The sequence below is a fragment of the Siniperca chuatsi genome, linkage group LG13 (assembly GCF_020085105.1).
Source record: "Siniperca chuatsi isolate FFG_IHB_CAS linkage group LG13, ASM2008510v1, whole genome shotgun sequence".
NCBI lineage: Eukaryota > Metazoa > Chordata > Actinopteri > Centrarchiformes > Sinipercidae > Siniperca > Siniperca chuatsi.
In genome coordinates, this window is record NC_058054.1 from 12,517,563 (window position 1) to 12,537,221 (window position 19,659).

Genomic DNA, 19,659 nt, shown 5'->3' on the forward strand with positions numbered 1-19,659 from the left:
CAGCTGCTGCTATCCTTTCTTTGGCACTATAACCATGACTAACTGGAGGCCTCAAGGTTAATAGCAACTGTTAAGTGTCAGTGTTCTTAGTCCTAAAAACAGCAAACATAAACAGAAAAGAGGGAATTCGCAGCTTAAAAAAGGACAAAAATACATTCATTTCTCAGGGCGAAATCTGACTCACAGTACTTCATAATGTCATCATTTCATGAGCAACTGTATGAACTAGTTGCAGATGGAAGAGATGAGTCTCTATTTATTCTCTTTTATGTTGAGACACTCTAGCGTGCCATCCACACACATCAGCTTAAACTACCATCTAAGGATGTAACCAGTGCAGTACAGAGAGCCACTGGCCTTCACAAGTATAGGCCTCTCAGAGATTTCAGATAGCTATGCCTGGATCAGGCCAGTGACCTCGCTGGCTGTTTTGGCGGAGCCCCTTACTCTTTTTCGATTGCTCAGGTTCAAGTTATTAAACCATTTCAAATGAAACAAGGTGATCCTTTTACAATACCCTTTAATAGAGTTAATTTTCAGCAAGAAAAGCAAGTAATTTCATAACTTGTAACTTGTTGCATCCGTGTTTGTCTAAAGGAATTTTTCACTTCCAAGATATATAGGCTATTGCCAGTGTTTGATTCCAGCAGAACAAGTAACTAATCGTTATTGCTGTGTGGCTAAGTGTTAGAATTGACACAACAATGTCATGTTTAGCTCATAAGATGCACTGCTTTTGTATAGCGCCTACCAGCACCCCCAAGTCTCTGACTTTTCTCCCAGCTCACACTGATGTTTCAAAGTTCAGCACAGTTCACAGCTGATTCTAAAACATGAACAATGAGCTGGGAGGAAATTCTGGGACTACTGGACACTATAAAAAAGCAGGGAGTATATCTTTATCCAAAACAGCACAAAAAAAGAACACATTTAGTAGCAACAAATTTACAAAAGCACTTTCCGTAGTACCACAGTCTCCCATACAGATTACAGAATATTCCTTTCTGCTTGTTTCAATGCTTCGTAAAAGCTGTCCCCTTTGGAAATTTTGAGATCTTGACAAGAATTTCAAAGTAAGTTCTGTAGGTTTGAACGATGCTTGGCCACACAAGACATGTTTGATTAATGGACATGTAGGTAGAAAACAATAAAGTCATTGTAACAGTGTTCTGTCCAGAGTGCTGGAGATCCCGTGTCCTCGCTCAAAAAACATACCTAACATTGTTTATTACCTTGATATGTCATGACTTATCTAATTTATGAGAATTGCTTATAAAGATGATTTTGAGCTTGTTTCAGACACCCATCACATAAAATGATGAATTACTTCTGTTTGGGGTTTGGATTTCTGTTGTTGGACCTTTTATAAGAGGTCAGTCAGACCTCACTGGGGTCTAACTGACATCAGTAACATCACAATGTAGGGTAACATACTGTACATTTCTTTGTCTGGGAATGACTTTTTGGCAACCAAAGGAATATATATTTATTCTTGCATAGCCCATTTAACATGTAATATATATGAAATATTTCCTTACTTGGTGTAATAACAATGCCTTATAGTCATTTTGGTATTTTGTCACCTTCATCAAATGTCAGCCCTCAGTTTGTGAGGGTTAAATGATTCCCATATGGAAACTATTTCTTCATTTGCACCACTCTGTAGGAGTGTTAGAGAACAGCACAACGGCAGAGATTTGAACCCTGATCCTCTGGTTAAAGAACTGCTTCCTATTTACACTGTTGCACTGCTGCTCAACATTACAACATGAGAGTGGACATTTTCTAGGGGCTACAGTGACCTCTTGCACAGTGACTTTGTGTACTGTATAAGAGGTCACTATTGGTAGGTAGCAAATTTGAACACTTATATATGATTATTATTATACATATGATGATGTGAAAGGTAATTAGAAGAGAAAGAAAAAGGAAACACTTTGCATTTGATGTATCTGGGTGAAATAAATGATTGTGATGCAGTGACCTCTAGGGGGAGTTTGGCTTATAAAACATTACAAGCGTTAAATGGTCAGTTCACCTAAATGGCAATTAATAAACAAACAAAATAGTAACAGAAATGATCATGTAGTATGATTGCCCCATGGCTATGCCAATTACTTTTTTTGTTTACTATTTGTCAAACACAAACCCTACCCTCTCAATAAAAGGTTATTCATTGTGTACATCACTGGCAGTTATGGTGTAACTAGGCATAATTTTAATAAGCCAACTCATTTGGGATAGATTTGTTTATTTTAATACATGATGTACGTAATGTACCGAGATTAAATTTGGGATAAGACTCTGACCTCATCATTCCCCACTAGCATACATTCAATTTAGCACAGTAGACGTTGGGGAGTAACATTAATGATTGTGCTATAATTTATGACTTAGAGACATTCGGACACCTGGGCATTTATTTATTTATCTATCTGGCAGCAACTGATATTTAGTCTTTCTAAAAAGCATTCAGGTTGGGGTGCAAAAATGGGATGAATGACAGCAGCCCATACTCATTGAGTGTGGTCTGCAATGATAAAGGCACACTAAAAATAAACACTTAAGGATAAAACTGTATTGATTGTTTGTTTGGCTAGTTGTCTTAGATTTCGGTTGTATTAATATCCCTTCCTCTGTTACGTTTCAGCTCACCCACTTAAGCAAAGCAAATCAAAATCAGTTGCTGCAACTTTGCACGGGTGTTTTTATTTATTTATTTTTTTAGAGCATATTCACTTTCATGTCTTAAACCACTAAAACGATGCCCAACAAAGAATATATAAGACGATGAAAAGTTTCAGTTTAATAGAATTCCACTAGAGCTGGCGATGACCCGCAAACTACCTCCTCTCTGCAGCAAAATAGGATCATCCACACACTGCAGCCTTACATTAACCACACCCCTTCTCATGTTGCAGCAAAACACTCGAAGGCGTTTTTTCTGTTATTTTCCCAGAATACACCTGCAGAAGTACAGTGACGAACGCATAGACTGATGGGAAATTTGACACTGATGTTAGAGCCGAATCTTTTGAACCTATTTAGTAGGATTCACATCTTTATTTGTTAATTTACGTTATTTGATGCCAGTGGTTGTATAGTTCGCGAGCAACACAAAAAATTATTAAAGAATAAAATTGTATAAATAAAAACATGGATCAAAAATGTTATAGTATAGATTATATCTGATACTATCTCTGAATTTCTTGATATCGAAAGACTGATGAAAATGACTTGATTCCATACTAAAAGTAGTATTATGGCCAAGCCAAAATAATAATTGAATAAATAACAGAATATTTTTAAAAATAAATATCAACAGACTAATGTTTAAATATAGCCTTAATGAACACAGTGAATGAAGCAGAAAAGTAAAAACAACAATTCCTTTATGACAGCTAGCTAGCAACATTCAAATGTAAAAATTATCAAATTAGACGCGTGTAGCTAACGTTAGTCCTGCAAAACCATTTGGCTAAATTACTATGGTTTGTATTTAGTTGTAGTCTACTGAAATTATGCATTTTATTTAAATATGCATACGCATATAAATTCAGCATAAAAGTTACAGCACTTAACTTTCAAAAATATATGAAAGTAGTGAGTTAACCTAACTTGCAAAACAACTGTGTTATACTAGCGTTCAGTTGGATCGCTGCTGATCGGATCGTCTACGGACCGCACATCAGCAGATGACAACAACAAAACAGACAGAGCTACTGAGAAGGTGTTAGCGTAGTTAGCTACCTGAGATAAACAACTGGTGGTTTTGTCCGTATGTTTCACCATCTCGGCCGGGGTTTGCCAAATGAGATTTTTACAGCAGTATGGTTAATCTGTGTAACTAACCATGGTTGTCAGTTATTGTAGCCTAGTTTAGTTTAGCTAACGTTAGCTAAGTGGCTTGCTAAGCTAGCTTTATGTATAACAAGCTAAAACAGGTTAGCTAGCAAGCTTAGGTGCTAGCTTGTTAGCTAGCCAGCGAGGTGGAGACCAAGAACAGGGAGATGCGAGCAAAGTGAGGTAAGACCAACGAAATAATTTACGTACTTAATTCAGTGTGGAATGGCATCCTTATAACAATATAAGTCCAAGCAGGTGATGTAGGCTATTTTGACTAATCCTATTACATTTGTCAAATTCATCGACGTTAGAAATAGCTATTTTGCGCTAGCCTGACAGCTGTGTTAGCTAATAGCCAGTTAGCGCAGTCAGTGGGTTATTATTGACTAGCTAGCTTGCTAGCATCTGCTGCTGGCCCCTTCTTTAACCATGACTAACTGGAGGCCTCGAGGTTAATAGCAACTGTTAAGTGTCAGTATTCTCAGTACTAAAAACAGCAAACATAAACATTTGTACTCGGGTAACCCTGAATGATAGGAGGCCCGCAGACGTGCAAACAGTTATTAACGGCAATTAGCTAACCAACGTTCACATAGTCTGTGAAATCAACTTAGCTGGTAATGTGTTTTATATTGTCACGCTAACAACAGTTATTGGTAAGTTAGCGTTAACTCTATTTTGTAGTATCTTTCATCAGTGCAGCCTTCTGGCCCGCCACTCTCCAGAAAAACGTCAACAAATGTGAACTATCTACTTCAGGCAGTTTTTGAAAGTTTGACTTTGTCTTACATTAGACCAACATATTAGGTGACATCTTACATATTAAACACTTGACAGTAGCCAGTAACCAGTGACTCAGCTATGGTTGTTATTCAGTAGACAAGAAATTGCAAGAGCCTTACAAGTTTAGGTGAAAGGGATGACGAGATGAGATGTTGGCCTTTTGTTAAAGCTCATGATATAAATAGACCATGGTAATAATATCAATACATGTAATTATACTCTATGGTATATTAAGAAAACACCTATAGTTGCAGCATTAATAAAGTAGCTTTATGACATTGTTGTTTAAGTGGCAGCATCACCTCTCACCAGCTCATTAAATGATGATAAGGAAAACTTGAATGTAAAAACTGAGATTATCACTTATGTCATGTACATGTTTGTGTTTTTCACAGCGTGGCCTTGAATGACTAAATGAGCAAGATAGGCAAGTGCGAAGAACTCTGGGAGATTCAACATGAAGTTGTATGTGTTCCAGGTCAACAATGGCAGCACATTGACATTTGACACTGATCTTGCTGTCCAAACGTAAGAAACTGGCATTTTAACAATATTAGTCAGTACATCTTGACTATTGTGACCTAAACTTATTCTTCCTTTGTCTCAGTGTACTGGAGCTTAAACATGCCATCCAAGCCAAATATAAGATTGCAGTTCAACATCAGGTCCTTGTTGTCAATGGAGGGGAATGTATGGCTGCAGAGAGACGTGTCTGCAGCTACAGTGCTGGCACTGTAAGTTTATACAATTTGCTTTGTGCTTCTTCTTTTTTTGCCTTGAAGGTATACAGGTTGCATGTGTGATGTTCTGATTACTGATGTCTTACTGCTGATCTTTAGGAAACCAACCCCATATTCCTGTTCAACAAAGAGATGATCTTGTGTGATCGGGATCCAACGATCTCCAAAACCACCTTCTCGATTGAGAGTGAGATTCAGGTTAAGGTGGAGGAGTCTCTACTGATGCCAGCTGTCTTTCACACTGTTGCCTCGCGAACACAACTTGCTCTGGTAGTTATTGTTTTATTTATTATTTTTTTTAAAGCTGCCTTTTATTGGGGCATTTCTGGTTTACACTACCTTTTATGAGATTAACACATTTTTTTAAATGACGTATATCTCTTCAAGTATAATATAAAATCACTGTTACTAATCCATTAACTATGGAATGCTTTTAACTTGCCCTGACATTGATATTTTTTTGCCTCTCCAGGAAATGTTTGAAGTTGCCAATAAACTTAGCTCTTTCTGTGAACGTTTGGTTCATGATGAACACCTTCAACACCAAGGCTGGGCTGCTATTATGGCTAATCTGGACGACTGCACTCTCTCTTATCAGAAGTTGCTCATGAAATTTGACACTGCATACATAAATTATCAGCGTGACTTGGAAGAAATTAAGGTGAAACTTACAAAGTAAGTGTTGGCACAGAGAACATGATATTTCATGCTTTGCTAATCTTTGCTGACATAGTAACTAAACTACTTAAAAATTATTTAATCACAATCTTAGCTCAATTAAACAACTGAAATAACCATAAATAAATGCAAGTAGCAATATATTTTTGCTAAAAGGAAATGAGCTTGATAAACTTGATGTATTAATGTACATTTTGTTATAATTGCAGGTTAGGGACATCAGTTTCTGTAATGGCCAGGATACCTCTGCTGGAATGTTTGACCAGACACAGTTACAGAGAGAGCATGGAGAAGTCCAGCTCAACCCCAGGAAAGGATTCAGATGAGACGGAAGAAGAAAAATCCACTGACTCTGTTCTCCGCCCTACTGATGCACAGAGGCCCTCTAAGTTATCAGCATCCTTCTCTGCTTCGGGGGCAGCCACGTGTGAGCCAACTGGAGACCAAGAAACAAATGAAATGACTGACAGTGGTGGGCTGAGAGCTGCGCTACTAGATGATGACACTCCAGAGTTTGCCAACCCGTCCTCCTTCAATGTCACACTATTAGACTGGATCAACGTGCAAGACAGACCCAATGATGTGGAATCAGTTGTGAGGAAATGCTTTGACTCCATCAATCGGGTGAGTCACAAATGACTAGACATGTCAAAATAATGTTCTAAATATGTTGTCATAATGTGTGGTGGAAAAAATGGTGAAAGTATTTACTGAAATGTTGTTTCTTTCAGCTTGACCCACGGATCATTCAGCCCTTCCTGGCAGATTGTCATGACACAGTTGCCAAGCTAGATAATCAAAACATGAAAGCCATTAAGGGGCTTGAGGACAGGTTGTATGCTCTAGACCAAATGATTGCAAGCTGTAAGAAGTTGGTGAATGAGCAGAAAGAACTTGCTCAGGTACGTAAAGTAAGAGATAAACACTATTAAATTACTTTCGCTATCTTCTATTTTTTATTAATTGTGCTTACATGTTGTCTCTTGCAGGGATTTTTGGCCAATCAGAAGAGGGCTGAAAACCTAAAGGACACATCTGTTCTGCCTGACTTGTGTCTGAGTCACACCAACCAGCTGATGATCATGCTGAACAACCACAGGAAGCTGCTGGACATCAAAAAGAAGTGCACCACTGCCAAACAAGAACTTGCAAACAACCTTCAAGTCCGACTCAAGTAAAACTGAAAACCACTTCTTCCCCAATAATTATTGCCTGTTCTGCATGTTTTATAACTCACTACTTTCTGTATATAGTGCTTTTGGCTTGTTCTATTGAATTTCAGCTTACTGGTTTTAAAAATGCCTAAGTCAAGAAAATCATGTTTGCAACTTTAACAGTGCTAATGATTTTGCATTAGATGGTGCTGCTACGTGATGCTTCATGCAGACCAGGATGGCGAGAAACTTCAGGCTCTACTCAGACTTCTGACAGAGCTAATGGAAAGAGTGAGGGTGGTGGAGGCCCTCAGTACGGTGCCCCAGATGTACTGCTTGGCAGTGGTTGAAGTCGTCAGGAGAAAAATGTTTATGCGCCACTACAGAGAGGTCAGTGCTAAATGACAGTATTGGACACTAATCGCACGTTCAGGGGATACAAAGCGGTGAGCTCTTTTGCCTCACTGAATCTGTAGCTTTCAGGTGTGTTTAGCGCTGAGCACAAAATTTACATATTCAGCTCAAATTGGGAAATTGTTCTCTGACTTTGCCACTATGATGAAGAGAGAACAGGCCTATTATGATGTTTACTGGTGCTTGACAAATAAGTTCATTTTAAGCTTTTTGTTTGTCTTTTATTGTTTGTTTTTATGTTTTGGAGGGAATACTTGCTTTTCATTTGCATTGCGGTCCTGTATCTTTGCTGGAATTGTAACTGGTCTTGATGCCCTTTCATGTGGGACATCCTATTTAGCAGGCTCATGAAGGACTAGGAGTGTACCACTGTGTGATTTAGGAGTTGAGCTATTGGTGGCCGCTCCCATTTCATTAGCTTATGGATAAAACTTTATTAGCTCTTTGAATCTTTGCCTGTGTATAGGCTATATTACTGCTTTATTATTGCTATCTTTCTTCTTTGTATTGCTATGTCTAAATGCACAGTAAGAGGGGAAATAGTTGGAAGCTAATAATTTAATTAAATTGAGTTTGCTCATATTTGTCCTCTTATTGAGCTGATTTTTGTTTTTTCACTGTAGTTGATTCAAAAGGAAGTCACTCCTGTTGCATTTTTTGCTTTTTAATTTAAACAGTTTCCTCCTAAGAGCCCAACCTCTTTCTTTTGAATTATAGGGATAAAGACATTGATTGTACAGTTTTGAACACGAATGAAACTAAATAATCTGACATTTAAAGCCAAATAGAAAATTGCCTTATAGCGGCAACATTAAAATCCATGTTAAGGAAAGCCATCAAGTCCTGAAAGTTGACATTCAGAAACAGTTATTACTTCGCTGTTGTAAGATCTTTACTATTAATCTTTTCAGTGGGCATATGCACTTGTGAAGGACGGGAAACTACTGTACGAGGCAGAGAAGTTCAAAAGGGAATCCTTTGGGAAACTCTTTAGTAAGTGTCTTTTGAAAACTCTCAGCTGATGACATTTTATTTGTTACTGTTGAGCACAATGTGCTTTTGAAATAACACACACATTTCAACCAAGATCAGAATTCTGATCTATGTACTTATTTCCTTTTCAGGGAAGTCTTTCCTCAGAAACCGTTTGTTTAGAGGACTTGATTCATGGCCTCCAACATCATTTTGTGTAAGTTAGAATTTACGACCATTTTGAAGAAGTTGGTATTATCATGCATATTATTTCAAACTGTATTTTAAGGGGTCTCTTCTTTTGCTCTGTTTATTATTGTTTATAGACACGAAAGCCCAGAAGGTTTGACGATGAACTTCCAGACATCTCCGTTGAGGACCTGCAGTACTTGAAATCTTGTTGTCCTGTAGAGGTGCAGCCATTCCTTATGTAAGTCACTGAAATGGTTTTAGGTATAACCTTGTCAACCAGAATTGTGCTAATACATGTCCAATAAAAACACACATTTGGAAGTTTGGAACATTTATGCAAATTGATGTGTTTTCTGTAGAATAATCAAATATGCTTTAACAATTAACAGAACAGACAACAACTTTACATTGTGTTAACAGATGTCTCACAAGTAAGACATTTTTGTGAAAGAGAAGACAATCCTGATCGAGGCTTTGAAGGGTGCAAGGTTTAACACAAGACAGTTATCCAGCTAACTTTAAAATCTTTTATTAGACATTTCTAATTTCTGAGTCTAGTACTAGTACTAACTAGTAGATAATCAGTGAAGCCATTGTGCAAAGCAAAGTAGATGAACACTGCAATTTAGTGAGATCCTAGTTTGTAAAATCATACTGGGTGTGTTGGGTGAGGAAGGGCTGGGGTGCACAGTGGTGCTGGAAACGGTACCTAAGATACATGTGATATACAGGTTGTTTTTAAGTTGATGTTAAAACTCTAAATGAAGTTATTTATTTATAAAGTTTTATTAATTGTTTTGGAGCCTGATCCTGTAGCATCATTGTAGCACAAACTTGCAGACCTCTTCCCTAGACTGTTAGTACTAAAAGAAAACCTCAGAGTTATAGAACATTCTGTCCTTGATGTTATGTTAGAAATATTTTTTTCTCCAGGGTTCCCACAATGTGTGACTTCGAGCCCTTAAATCGGCATGTAGAGACGCTTCACCAGCTGGTCCAAGCTGCACAGAGTGTGGATGAGATGTCTAAGACTATTACTGACCTGCTAAGTGAGCAAAGGGTAATGACAATGACAACTTCATTAGCAACCTTTATTTGTGTTATTGAGTAAGTGGAAATTTTGAAAAAATGGTTCTTATTCATAGTTCTTATATGCAGTATGAAATGTTTTTTTTTTTATACACAGTATAATTTTGCTCTGGCTTTTCTCAATTATTTATGTATTTCCCTTCTCTCCTTCCCTTCATCTGTTTTTCTTTGCAGGCATCCTATAGTCAGAGATCAACCGTGTTCTCCCCACAGTCTGAAAGCACACCTGGGACCACAACACCGATGTCCTCCAAAACCCCTTCCTCTCTTAGCCTTCAGGGACCCAGCTGCCAGCCCCTACACGTTCCCGTCCCAGCTCCTCTAGAGGACTTATCCCCAGACAGCATAGATGCACAAACATTTGACTTCGAAACCATTGGCCATCCGAACATGGATCCAGTCCTGCAGCAGGGCTCCCTTGACTTGGATTCTCTAGCAGAAAGCCCTGAATCTGACTTCATGTCTGCTGTCAACGAGTTTGTGATTGAAGAGAACTTGACCTCTCCGAACCCCATCAGTGACCCTATTAGCCCAGAAATGATGGTGGAGTCGCTGTACTCTTCAGTCATCAATGCTATTGACAGCAAGCGTATGCAGGATACCACAACACTAGAGAGGGAGAATTCAAGGATCACTGTCCTCAAACAAGTTATTGACAAGTACCGATCAGCTGCAGAGGAGTCCCATTCCAACTTAAGATGTGTAAAGGATGACCTCTGTCACTTAAGAGGCCTAGTATTAAAAGAACAACATGACTTTGGCTTTGTCTTGAGGAGTGTGACCACAGAGGTGCGCAACATTGTGGACAACATCTGCCAGACCCATGAACTGGAATTGAAGGAGCAGCATCAAAATGAGCTTCTTTCCCTTCGGCAAGAGCTAGAGAAGCAGGTTCAGACACTAACGGAGGAAAACCAAGTAAACCAGAATATTGTCAGAGATGTCCAGCGCGCAATGTTGGAGCTGGAGGGGCTTATGGAGCGCAAAGAGAAAGAACTTACTCAGCTCGAGAATGAGAAAGAACGATGGATTGAAACAGAAAGTAACCACACAGATAGGATCAAAAACCTGGAGCAAATGATCAGTGATCAAGCTGAAGAGATCAAGACGCTCTCAGCTTCAAGAGACTCTCTGACCAGCCAGCTTAAGAATCTGCACTTTGAGATTGAACGTAGCCAGCAGAAGATCCGGCAGGAGTTGGAAGTTGTTGAGCAGTCCCACTTAAAGGAGCTGGAGGACAGAATGAAGCAGGAACACAAGGCAGAACTGGAGACCGTTACCAAGGGTAACCAGGAGGCCCTGGAACATCTGGCTGCTGAAAATTGTGCAAAGTTAATGGAGGCAGCTGATCACCATGCCACTGCGCTTAGAGAGAAGGACAACCAAGTTAAGGACCTGGAGGCTCGTATTACTGAGCTGGCAGAACTCCGCTGCAAACTAGAGGTGGAGCTAGCTCTCAAAGAGACAGAGACAGAAGAGGTGAGACTCTTATTTGAGGAGGCCAAGATGCAGCAGGCTGAGACTGTGAAGTCCCAAGTTGAGGCTACGACCAAAGTCCTTAGCGAAGAGCTGGCAAATTTCAAAAAACAGCTTCAGGTAAAAAATGAGGAGTATGAAGTGGACCTAGCAGAGCTGAGGACTCTCATGAGGATTGAGAAGGACCACTGCATCTCAGAGCTGGTGGACAGACACGAGGAGGAGACTATTTTGTTGCGCAACGAGCTCTCTTCCCTGCAGCAGAAAGCCCAGAATGCTGAGAGGAACCATGCTGAGCAGCAACAGAAACTTAAGCAGGAATTAAACCAGCATGTGGCTGCTCTAAGTGAAGAAAAAGAAAAGCAGTTGAGGAGTTTCCAAGAACTAGAGCAAGAGTTGAGGACTGTTATCAGCAATTTGCAGACAGATAATGACCTGCTCTCCAAAAAACTAGAGCAGGACAGACAAGCAATCGAGAAAGATTTAGAAAAAGAAGAGGCCTCTAAGGGGGCATCACCACATGCTTTTAAAGAGTTAGAGCAGCAAAAGGAGGAGATGGAGAAGAGACTGTCAGCCAAAATTAGACAACTTGAGAATGAGCTTCTTGAGAGAGAATCCTCAAAAAGGTAAATGTTTGATCACAATGGTAGACCATATATAGAAATTGAGCTTTGGTTTTTGTGTTTTTAAAGTTACAAAACCTGACTGTAGTGAACGATTTGTGTAAATTTAATCTTCTTACATTTAAAATGACACACTGAAAGAAAATCTAGGGTTAGATAAATAATCTATCGTACTGTTAATTGAGAATGAACGGTTAACTACTCTTTGTCTTTGTGTGTCCAGATTACGTACTTGGCTTTGCCAGAATTAAAGTTTATTTGTGCCTTTCAGTGATGAAGGGTTGCCACTGCATGCTGAGGGGTGTGCAGATGCCGGAGCACCTCTGTCTCTAGACTCAGCACTACAAGAGCGGCTGCAGCAGGAGAGGGCCTCCCTGCAGTCCCAGATGGAGCTCCTGGAGAAGAAGAAGAATGAGGAGATACAGAACCTCAAGACATCACTAATCGCAGAGCAGCAGGTTTGTATTTGGCTGTAAATAGGCATAGACCTTTTATCTAATTTCCTTGCAAGACAATTGACAATATATCATTGCCATAATTGATGATATATTGCACACATCAGGTACAGCTATTGGCTTTTTTCACAATTTGAGTTTTGATAGTACCCCAAAATGTATCAAGATCCACTCTGCAACATTTAGAGGTAGACAGTGATATTAATATTTTGTCCATCCCATTTATATTAATGAGAATAAATATTTGAACACACTGTATATACTATAATATAATACAATTCAACAGTACCATAAACTACAGCCTCCAAAATGAAAAAAAGTTCAATCAACACCTCTCTAACCTTCATAAAAGTAGTGTGTATCAAAGGGCTGTTGTATTAGACTGCATTAGTTTTAGCTAGGTGTACCTAATAAACTTTTTATTTAACAATAGTGAGTATTTAGCATAGTGTGAATGCTTTCCTAACTACATTTAAACACTGCCTAGCCAACTTTAAACAGTGATGATTTACGTTGTAATACAATCCAATATAGCAGTGAATACTTACTTTGTGAAACCTTTAATTTTGAATAGTTAATTGACAATTTCACTCTCAGCCAGTTGCATTCAATTTCAAGTTAAGCCTTACGCATCAACAGGTCAGTCTTTAATTCATTATTTTTTCTATGCTGGCATTAATCTTGGTCTGTACCCAAGCGGTAGCAGAAAGATTTCTTTACTCCTCACAAACTGCTTAATTGCTACTATTCAACCATAAGTTTTGTATTTTGTCATTTATTGATTACAAAGATTTCTCTGAATCTCTGTTATGGAGATATTGGACCTCGCTCTGTTGCCCCACCCTTCATAGTTTAAGCTGATAAGTCTTCTTTTTTGCACAAAATATTACATAATTGAGCTGTACTTACTGTTATTTGAAGTAACAGTTGATCCCACATAATTACATTTCATTTTTGTTTTTTGTTACTGGGTATAATAAATGATGAAAAGATCACATATGGAACTATACAACAAATCAAACAGATTAGTAAAAATCAACAAAACAACTGTAACTCCCATGGCTGATCTACATTGTTAGAACTTAGCAATTAAAAGACATCCTCTCAAATCATTTGCGCTCTGGTATACATTCTCTGTTCTTCTCTGACCAAAATGGAAGTTAAGCTTGTTAAAACTCTAAATTGTTATTTTTTTTGTTTTTCCAGACTAATTTCAATACTGTTCTAACCCGAGAGAAGCTGAAGAAGGAGCAGATCATCAATGAGCTCACAGAGAAGTTACGGAAAGTTACCCAACAGCAGGACAAGGACAAAGGTGAGTGCTGTACATACTGAGCGCTTTGAGAGGAGGGTAATAATTTATTTTTTTATGTATTAAACATGCTGCTCATGTTTAAAATAAATAAATAAATAAAAATACAAAAAATTGAATTAAAAAAATACAGTTTTTGGTAAGTAAAATGTGTTGATGTAACACAAGATGGTAATGTATCTTGTTAATATTATACCTACATTGTCACAATCACTTATCTTTTTCTCTACTACTTACTGCCATATTTCATACTTTGAAGTTTCATGTTGTAGATTGGCATGTTGTACCTGTCAGTGTTTCTTATTTATCTTAACTTATTGCAGGTCTGATAGAGACACTCTCCGAGGACCGAGCTAGTGTCATGCAGGAGAAGAAACACTTGGAAGAAGAGCTTAACCGCCTGCGCAGCACTGCACTGGTCTCCTCTGCCTTCTTCACTCCTAACCCATCAGCTCAGGAGGTCACAGAAGCTGGAGCAGGAGCTGCAGCAGCAGCTAGAGCTCTGTCTGTTGCTGGGGCTTTTTCCTCTGAGTCCATGGCTGAAAGTGATAGACTGGCCTCTGTGGCAGCCATTCGAGATGATGAACATGTTGATTCAGCAGTGGAAGCCAGCATGGTGACAGTCCAGTAAGCGTCTTGTCTCCAATAAACATTGTTTTGTTGATAGTTTGAGATATATTGTAGTGATTGTGATCTCACTTGATATATTTTACAGTTCCATGTTGACATGAACACAAGAAACCAGGCGACTGGGAAGAAATCAGGTTAAGGCAACACATTTACATGCATTGCGTTAACCTGATTAAGGCCTGTGTTGACATACATAGCCAGTCAGTGTATTTGTCCCTACTCCTCACCATATTTTCTTTTCAGATTGACACATAAGTGTACTAAATAATTTATATAAATTAAATAAGAAACCTGTTTAGTAATATGTGATGCTGAAGCCAAAAGGATTTTTTTTTTATGTCAGAGGTATTTTAACAGTTCACTGAGAGGACAATCTGTGTAGAGAAGTACACAATTTTTCCTTACTTTGTACATGTATCTGAATTTGACAAATAACCTACTGTTCAACTGTGGAGACTGAGTTATTTAGATTTAAGTTTCAGTTTAAGTTGGACTTTGGATTTAAATATTTTGATTCAAATACATACCGTTTCGATCTCTTTTAATCTCTGTGCGCTGCTCTTACTGCGTTACTTCCCCAGTTACTTTTGTTTGTCATGTACATGCACACACCTTCAGAAATCTGTTACATACATACTGGATACATAGTCAAGAAATCCGGTTTCTTCAGCAGCAATGTAGCGCTGGTGAACCAGGTTTTCTTTTTCTCTTGACCTGACAGAGAAAACTGTTTCTTGTTTACATGATGTTAAAGAGATCAGGTTATTGCAGAAAGCTGACAATAACCAGGTGACTGTAGTGAATGTCACTGAATCACAGCAGTCAGTCTTCATCCTCAGTGAAGACAGCAAAAACTAATTTGGAAAGATTACTATAGACATGTTCATTCAGGGGTTAAGAATATATTTTCTGTATCATAACACTATTGCTTTTACAAGAACAGAGTTTATTTAACGGCAAAGATCAAACGGAAACTAATACATTTCATTGTTACACATTTACATGTCACAGATATTACCTTTTATTATTTCCTAATCTAATTGGATATGAGTTTATTTAGATTGCTGTACTTTTTAAGGTCAGTTTTATTTATTTTTTCCTTTATCAGTCACAATATTATGTTAATTAATTAATATTATTTGTACATTTGTTATATAAAGTATACCCAGAGCAAACTTATAGCAGACCTGAAGGTGGCTGCATTTATACACAGTACAAAGTCTTTAGTTATGATGACATGAAATTGGTTGCCAGTCACTGACAGAAAGAGGTCTTTACGTTATTGAAGAAGGATTTTAAAAGACCATTGTGTAAAATAGCCAAAAATGGTTGGCAGAAAGGACATTTGACAGTGGAAGGAAGGCAGGCTAGGATCAGACAGTGTAAGTTTTTCATTTATTGCTATTAAGATTAAGAACTATTAAGTTGTTACAAGACTTAAATGAGAACCAATTCACATTTTGATCAATTTTCATTTTGTACATAATAAATACAGTTTTGCTGACATTTTTCAGTGGACATGTATCGATAATCTGATGTTTTCTTTCTTGTAGTGATAACATCCTGATGTCAGAGGAGAAACAGCGGATACTCTTACTTGAGAGGGTAAATAGACACACTGTATCTATCACATTGCATTTGAGAACACAAGACGCTATGTTTCTGGATGTCTCTATCTGTTTAATCAATCTAATATATGTTTCAGACTTTACACATGAAGGAAGAAGAAAACAAGCGCCTCAGTCAAAGACTGGTCAGTTATTGATGATCTCCATGGGTTATGTAACACCTGCTCCACTAGGTGGCAGTAGCATCAAATAGTAAAATCCTGACCCAGGAGGCCAAAGAGCTCAGTGAAGAATAATGAATTTTGTCATTAGAATGTGTAGACGAGGAACTTTAGTGTAATAGCATGCTTGCATCAAAAACATATATATATATATATATACTAATATAAGTGTTAAAATATACTTTTGTGGTTTGAGAAATTGATCTGACATTGCATTATTCACAGAGGATAAACCTGAAATTGGATAAGAGTATAATGCTGTAAATAGGGCAAAAGTGCTAATACTAATTACTAAGCTTATTTCTAGCAAATGCCCAATAACACAAATGTTAGAAGTCGTCTATAGCCAATATAGCCAGTATTATTAACCCTTCAGTGTAACATGTGTAACATTGCCCTAATCCTTTTCTTTGTAGATGTCTCAAAGCATGTCGTCTGTGTCGTCACGGCATTCAGACAAAATCGCCATCAGAGAGTAAGTGAATAAAAAATAACACATGAACTTAACATGCACTTGCTGATGTGTTTTTGTTATTTTCTTTATATTTTTTTTTAGCATTTTTAGTTTTTAGCTAAAACTCTGACCACCATTACATGCAGTGTAATTATACACATTATTGTATAATTACCATTAATGTGTAATCATCCCTTTATCCCTTTGTCCATCTTTTTATGCTTCAGTTTCCAGGTAGGCGATTTGGTTCTAATCATCCTGGATGAAAGGCATGACAACTACGTGCTGTTCACAGTTGGTCCCACCCTCTACTTCCTCCACTCAGAGTCTCTCACTGCACTGGACCTCAAACCAGGTCAGCTTCGCCCAGACTTTTTGTGACCATGATGAGAACTGAAGTGTTGACATTTGTCTTTTAAATTACCTATAATATAAATATGCATCAGTGATAGTTGTTTATTAAATTTCATATGTCAGGCATGAATGTAACAATGATACTGTATGTACATATGTTCTCAAAAAATGGGGGTTTACGCTTTATTTTTGCTATCATTTGCTTTATAAGCTTTATTTTACACACACACAATCCTTTATTTGTGGTTTACTGAATGTTCAATGAGTATTTGTTTAATAAGTCGATTTGTTTTGTATATAGCATCAGGGACCTCAAGACGGCCGTGGGTACTTGGAAAGGTGATGGAGAAGGAATATTGCCAGGCAAAAAAGGTACTGAATTCACCAAAAGTTCTGAAGTGTTTTTTAATGAATATTTAAGAACCAGTATATTGACATTCATGAAGTGTGGTTCTGGAAATCTTGTTTTATGTTTTAGTGACAGTTTCCACGCTGGGAATGTTTTTTTGATGTGTTGACTTGATCCATGTCAGTAATGGTGTTATGGTCATGTATGCACGGTTTGAACCTTCTTTCTGTCTTACAAAGCTTTCTTTCCTTGTCTCTTTTCCTTTACTAGGCCCAGAACAGGTTCAAGGTTCCTTTAGGAACCAAGTTCTACAGAGTGAAAGCTGTTCCATGGAACAGAAAAGTATAATAGCCAAGTAATGAGCTAAAATGTATATTTATTTTGCTTAATTTTTGAACAGAAACTTCACATCATAATTCATGACTTGAAAATCGAAAGACCTTAAAAATGGAAAGATTTAATTATTCTATTTTCAGTTTCAGTTCAAAATCCCACCTGCTACCACATTTTTGTTTTCTTTTAAACCCAGATTTGTTATTGTGGACCAAATGCTAATAACATTATTAGGGCATTGCCCTATACACTGGCATTATGCCATTTGACCTGTGTGTAAAATCGAACAAAATTTGGATGTTAAATATTAGTTCTCATTATCAGCATTTGTCCTTTGTGGAAAATACTGTGTCATCATCAACATAATGAAATAAAAATATACATTTATTATAAATGTTTATGGAGGAATGTTCATGGCATGCATATTGATATATTTTCTTTGATTTATTTATCCAGATAAATGTTGTAGTTGGAAATGTAGTTAATGCTGTTTGTTACTCACAAAGCAGTGTGGCCCTCTGTCAATACTGAAATGTACATTATGGCTGACTGATGGAAACAGTCGTCTTTGCAATCCTTGAAATGCACTTTCAAAAACAATGCTTTTTGTTGATTTGAAAAGGGAAGTTAATTGAGCTGTCAGAACTAAGTAAATATATCAGCACAAACTTCTCACTATCATAGAATATGGATATGTAGAAAGGAATACTTTGTGACTGTGTTTCATTATCAGAAGACATTGTACATTACCCATCAAATCACACATGTAACAATAAATGACTGTATTGTAAAAGATAGAGTTTTGAAACAATAAAGGATTGATCCCAAACATATTGTGCTGTTTTTATGATGGCCAGTTATTGTTGTTACATATTTGGGAATTATATGGGATGCTAAGAAAAGTACATGATGCTATTGGGACCCTTATAATGTTTATTAGGGGGCTAAAAGGTTTCCCGGTTCATGGAAAAAAAACAATTGCAGATTTTCACCGAGACTCACTCGCCTGCTGAGATTTCTGTATTAACTAATGAGAAACCATTTTATTTTAGCTTGTTATTATGAAATAAAATACACATTAGTGACTTTTAGGACATATATAGTAAACAGCTTTTTAATGATGCTTTTAAAATGTTCTGGAGAATTCAGGAGTCAATGTGGAATAGCACAGTGTAGTGTATTCATTTGATTAATCACTTTCGCTTTTGTGGAAACATTAATGTTGGCACGCTGCTGCAGGAAACAGACTTCAAAAAGGCTTCAAATCGGGGCCCAAGAACGATGCGGCCCTCATGGAGAAGGAAGCCCACCAACATCACTTTCCCAGTTCACAGCGGGGAGCATAGCAGCTCTCCGCCGAGCACTCTCTACCATGTGGGTCTAGGGGTGTTTTAACAATGTTTAGCTCTATTTTCTCCATTTAGCATAAGCCTGTTGTCACATTTGGATGGCTCCTTCATAAATTGATGGTGTGATTCCTACAATTTCGGGACAGGCCTGAATGACAAAATATGCAACACAACATTCGATACCGAGGTGGCTGGCAAGCACCAACCATGTGCACTGGACAGGCTCTTAGTGTAAATGTTTACAACCCCCCACTGAGCTCAGTGCTGCTGGGAGTCACTCATCAGGCTGAATGGGATTTAACATTGCCATGTGTAGTCTCTAGCTAGTTCCACCATTAAAACTGCCTTTCACTAGCTGTCAAACTTCTTTCTATAACACTTGATTACATCTTGCAGTACTGTATCATAAAAGTGGCTGTTCTTAAGCTGTATGCATAGCAACGTACAATGTGGTCTGCGTCTCTGTTTTTTGTTTTGTAATATATATTTCAACAGGAATTTATGATTTAATTCAACAGGAAAAGTAACAACTGTTTTTAACACAGCATGTTACAAACCTCTGTTGAGAGCGTTTCAGAATAAATAATAATCAAGTTTTTCAAAGCTAGAGATTTCAAAGTGCTTTACAAGGAAATAAGAAAAAAATACACATACAAACTGAAAATAG

General features: G+C 37.7%; 1 protein-coding gene across 6 annotated transcripts; it reads left to right on the forward strand.

Moving 5' to 3' along the window:
• The first annotated feature begins 3,563 nt into the window (after window positions 1-3,563).
• Window positions 3,564-18,476, forward strand: rb1cc1 (RB1-inducible coiled-coil 1). 6 transcript variants are annotated; one of them, XM_044220809.1, is made up of 23 exons: window positions 3,572-4,026; window positions 5,025-5,157; window positions 5,237-5,363; window positions 5,469-5,639; window positions 5,842-6,044; window positions 6,257-6,671; window positions 6,779-6,949; window positions 7,037-7,221; window positions 7,405-7,591; window positions 8,527-8,608; window positions 8,740-8,804; window positions 8,914-9,017; window positions 9,695-9,839; window positions 10,043-11,970; window positions 12,239-12,425; window positions 13,629-13,737; window positions 14,058-14,361; window positions 15,918-15,969; window positions 16,070-16,117; window positions 16,570-16,628; window positions 16,835-16,962; window positions 17,263-17,333; window positions 17,581-18,476. In XM_044220809.1, the coding sequence occupies exons 2-23, from the start codon at window positions 5,087-5,089 to the stop codon at window positions 17,656-17,658; spliced, it is 4,890 nt and encodes a 1,629-aa protein (XP_044076744.1). In that variant the 5' UTR covers window positions 3,572-4,026; window positions 5,025-5,086; the 3' UTR covers window positions 17,659-18,476. The 6 variants fall into 6 exon arrangements, 4 of the variants coding, with proteins under 4 accessions (XP_044076747.1, XP_044076746.1, XP_044076744.1 ...); XM_044220810.1 differs by having other exon boundaries at window positions 3,575-4,026; window positions 9,713-9,839; XM_044220811.1 differs by lacking the exon at window positions 16,070-16,117 and having other exon boundaries at window positions 3,570-4,026.
• The last annotated feature ends 1,183 nt before the right edge of the window (window positions 18,477-19,659 follow it).